General features: G+C 46.4%; 1 protein-coding gene across 2 annotated transcripts in view; it reads right to left on the bottom strand.

Annotated features, from left to right (window-relative positions):
• The window catches only part of cux1b (cut-like homeobox 1b), a 79,385-nt gene that overhangs the window by 54,013 nt on the left and 22,872 nt on the right, over positions 1-2,500 (bottom strand). For both annotated transcript variants that reach the window (XM_083636891.1, XM_083636890.1), the window contains exon 3: positions 673-720. In XM_083636891.1, coding sequence (XP_083493017.1) covers positions 673-720 — 48 coding nt within the window. The remainder of the gene's footprint in view (positions 1-672; positions 721-2,500) is intronic.

The raw sequence follows: 2,500 nt of genomic DNA on the forward strand, positions 1-2,500 counted from the left end.
AGAGAGAGGACAGGAGAGAGGGAGTGAAGAGGGCAGATGAGAGAGAGAGAGAAGAGAGAGAGAGGACATGAGTGGGGGAGTGGAGAAGGCAGAGGAGAGGGATGGGGGAGAGAGAGACAGACAGACAGAGAGAGAGAGGACAGGAGAGGGGGAGTGAAGAGAGGGCAGGAGAGGGATGGGAGAGGAGAGACAGAGAGAGAGACAGAGAGGGAGAGAGTGAAGAGGGTAAAGGAGCGGGATGGGAGAGAGAAAGACAGATGGAGAGGACAGGAGAGGGGGAGTGGAGATAAGAGATAGAGAGAGAGGACAGGAGAGAGAGAGAGAGAGAGAGAGAGAGAGAGGACATGAGAAGGGGAGTGGAGAGGGCAGAGGAGATGGATGGCAGAGGAGAGGAGAGGTGTGTGAGGAGGAAGGGGAGGGGCTTTAAGAGGAAAGATGAAAGCAGAAAGAGCAGGAAGTGGAGGGTACACAGAGTGGCAGCGTGAACAACAGTCAAAATTGAATGTCAAGCAGGCATTGAAACTGCATTGTTTGAATGCTGTGTTTGAGCATGTGTTTCTATCACTGTGTCAATATACACTCACCCCCACGCACGTGTGTGTGCACACACACACACACACACACACACACACACACACACACACACACACACACACAAAACAGCACACTCACCTCTCCTTGGAAGCTCTTGAGCAAGGGGGCAACCTGTTTCCGAAAATCCTAAAAGAAAGCAAACAGAGTGAAGAGGTTAGGGTGTTGCAGAAATCACAATCATCAACAGAATCACTTTCATCCTAAAAGAACAATACAGGAATTGTGGTCTTTGTGGCACTGCTGTGGAGAATCACACCTTCGAGTTGCACATCATTTCATAGTAGTAGGCTATATATAAATACGTATAGATCTATTTTTTTATTGTATTTTTTTTTTTTTTTTGCCTTTTTTATTTTTATTATTTTAACGCTGTTAGAAACACATCGGTAATGTGAAAAAAGATAGAGGAGTAGGATTACATTTTCTGTTCCCCTTTTTTAAACCGTTACACTTAGTTGAAAAAGGAGGGGGTTTCAATTGTCAGTGCCACCCTCTCAATTTACCTGCAATATACATTACTATGTAGACTTAGAATGAAAGTCACCCCTTCCACACTGTATATTATACAAAATCAACTATATTCATCCACTGGCTAAGAGTAGTTAGTACATGGGTAAGCCAATGCCTAGTTATTGCCGTTTTAGTAGTAGGCTATTATTGTGATAGCAAAAACAGTGGGGAAAAAAACCGTCCAGTTGTCCCAAAGTTGCCACGACTAATGAATCATGAGTGGTGCGTGAGTGAGTGATGAGCATGATGATGTACCCCTGAGGAGCTCTGAGGAGCCGTGTTCCTCACAAGAACAGGTGCAGCACCACCTGGGCTACCCAGAGGCAGCATGCTGCGTGTGAGACACAGCGGAGGCCTGGGCTTCATGCAAATCCTCTCCATGCGCCAAGTTGATTCAATTATTTATTTATTTATCTATTACGATATTAAAACACATGCTTCTCACCCTGTCAGTACCATTGCATGACTCTCCAGTGCGACCCAGCGCTTTCGGATGAGATAGCCAGTGGAGAGTATGTATCGGGGGGAGGGGGGAGGAACATGCACATGCAAATCACTCACACTGTTAAGTGAACCTACATCCTCACAAACTGAACTGGAGCGTGCTGCAAAAAAAAAACACTACTGCAGAATAGGACATTCTGTACAGGCACATTGGCTCTGCACAGTTCCTGGACACACACACACACACACACACACACACACAGCATATATACACACGCGCGCACAACACAACAGCCTAATGAAGAGCTGAAGTAGGGCAACGACAGATGTGTGCTTGTGAGACTCGGCACCTTTCAGAGAGCTCCTCCTCAAAGCTGTTCCTACTTGATCCCAGCTGATGTGATGCATCCTAAACTGACCCTGGACCAGCGTCTGGGGGCCGGGCCCGTCCAGACAGGCCGCTTGTCTGGGGCTGAGGACAGGTCATGACCTCGCTGACCCCGCTCCATTGTTACCTCATCAGGGGTCGTCGTGGCTGTTTGTCTGGGGCCAATTCAATATTCCCCTGCTGGAGATAATGTCCCCCCCTCCAACCCCCGCCCCTTCACCCCTCCTCCTCTGGCTCTCCCTTTCTCACACACACACACACACACACACACACACACACACACACGATCAGCATGCACAGAACACACCCACGCACACTACGGTGACGTCACTATCACCGCTTTCATCATTTGCAATAGTTTTTGTTCGTATTTTATTTCCCATTTCTGAATTCAGTTTAATTTCAGTTGGATTTTAGATGACCTGAGCTAGCTTCTGTTTTTGTAAAACGTTTATATATTTTTTTTATTACTATTATTTTATTAGTTAGTTTCAGTTCAGTTGATTTTTTTAACTTGTGTAGTTTCAGGCAAGCAGAATGTGCCGTTTGTGTACATTTAGTGTA

Source organism: Poromitra crassiceps (genome assembly GCF_964638095.1).
Source record: "Poromitra crassiceps genome assembly, chromosome: 5".
In the NCBI taxonomy this organism is placed as follows: Eukaryota; Metazoa; Chordata; class Actinopteri; order Beryciformes; family Melamphaidae; genus Poromitra; species Poromitra crassiceps.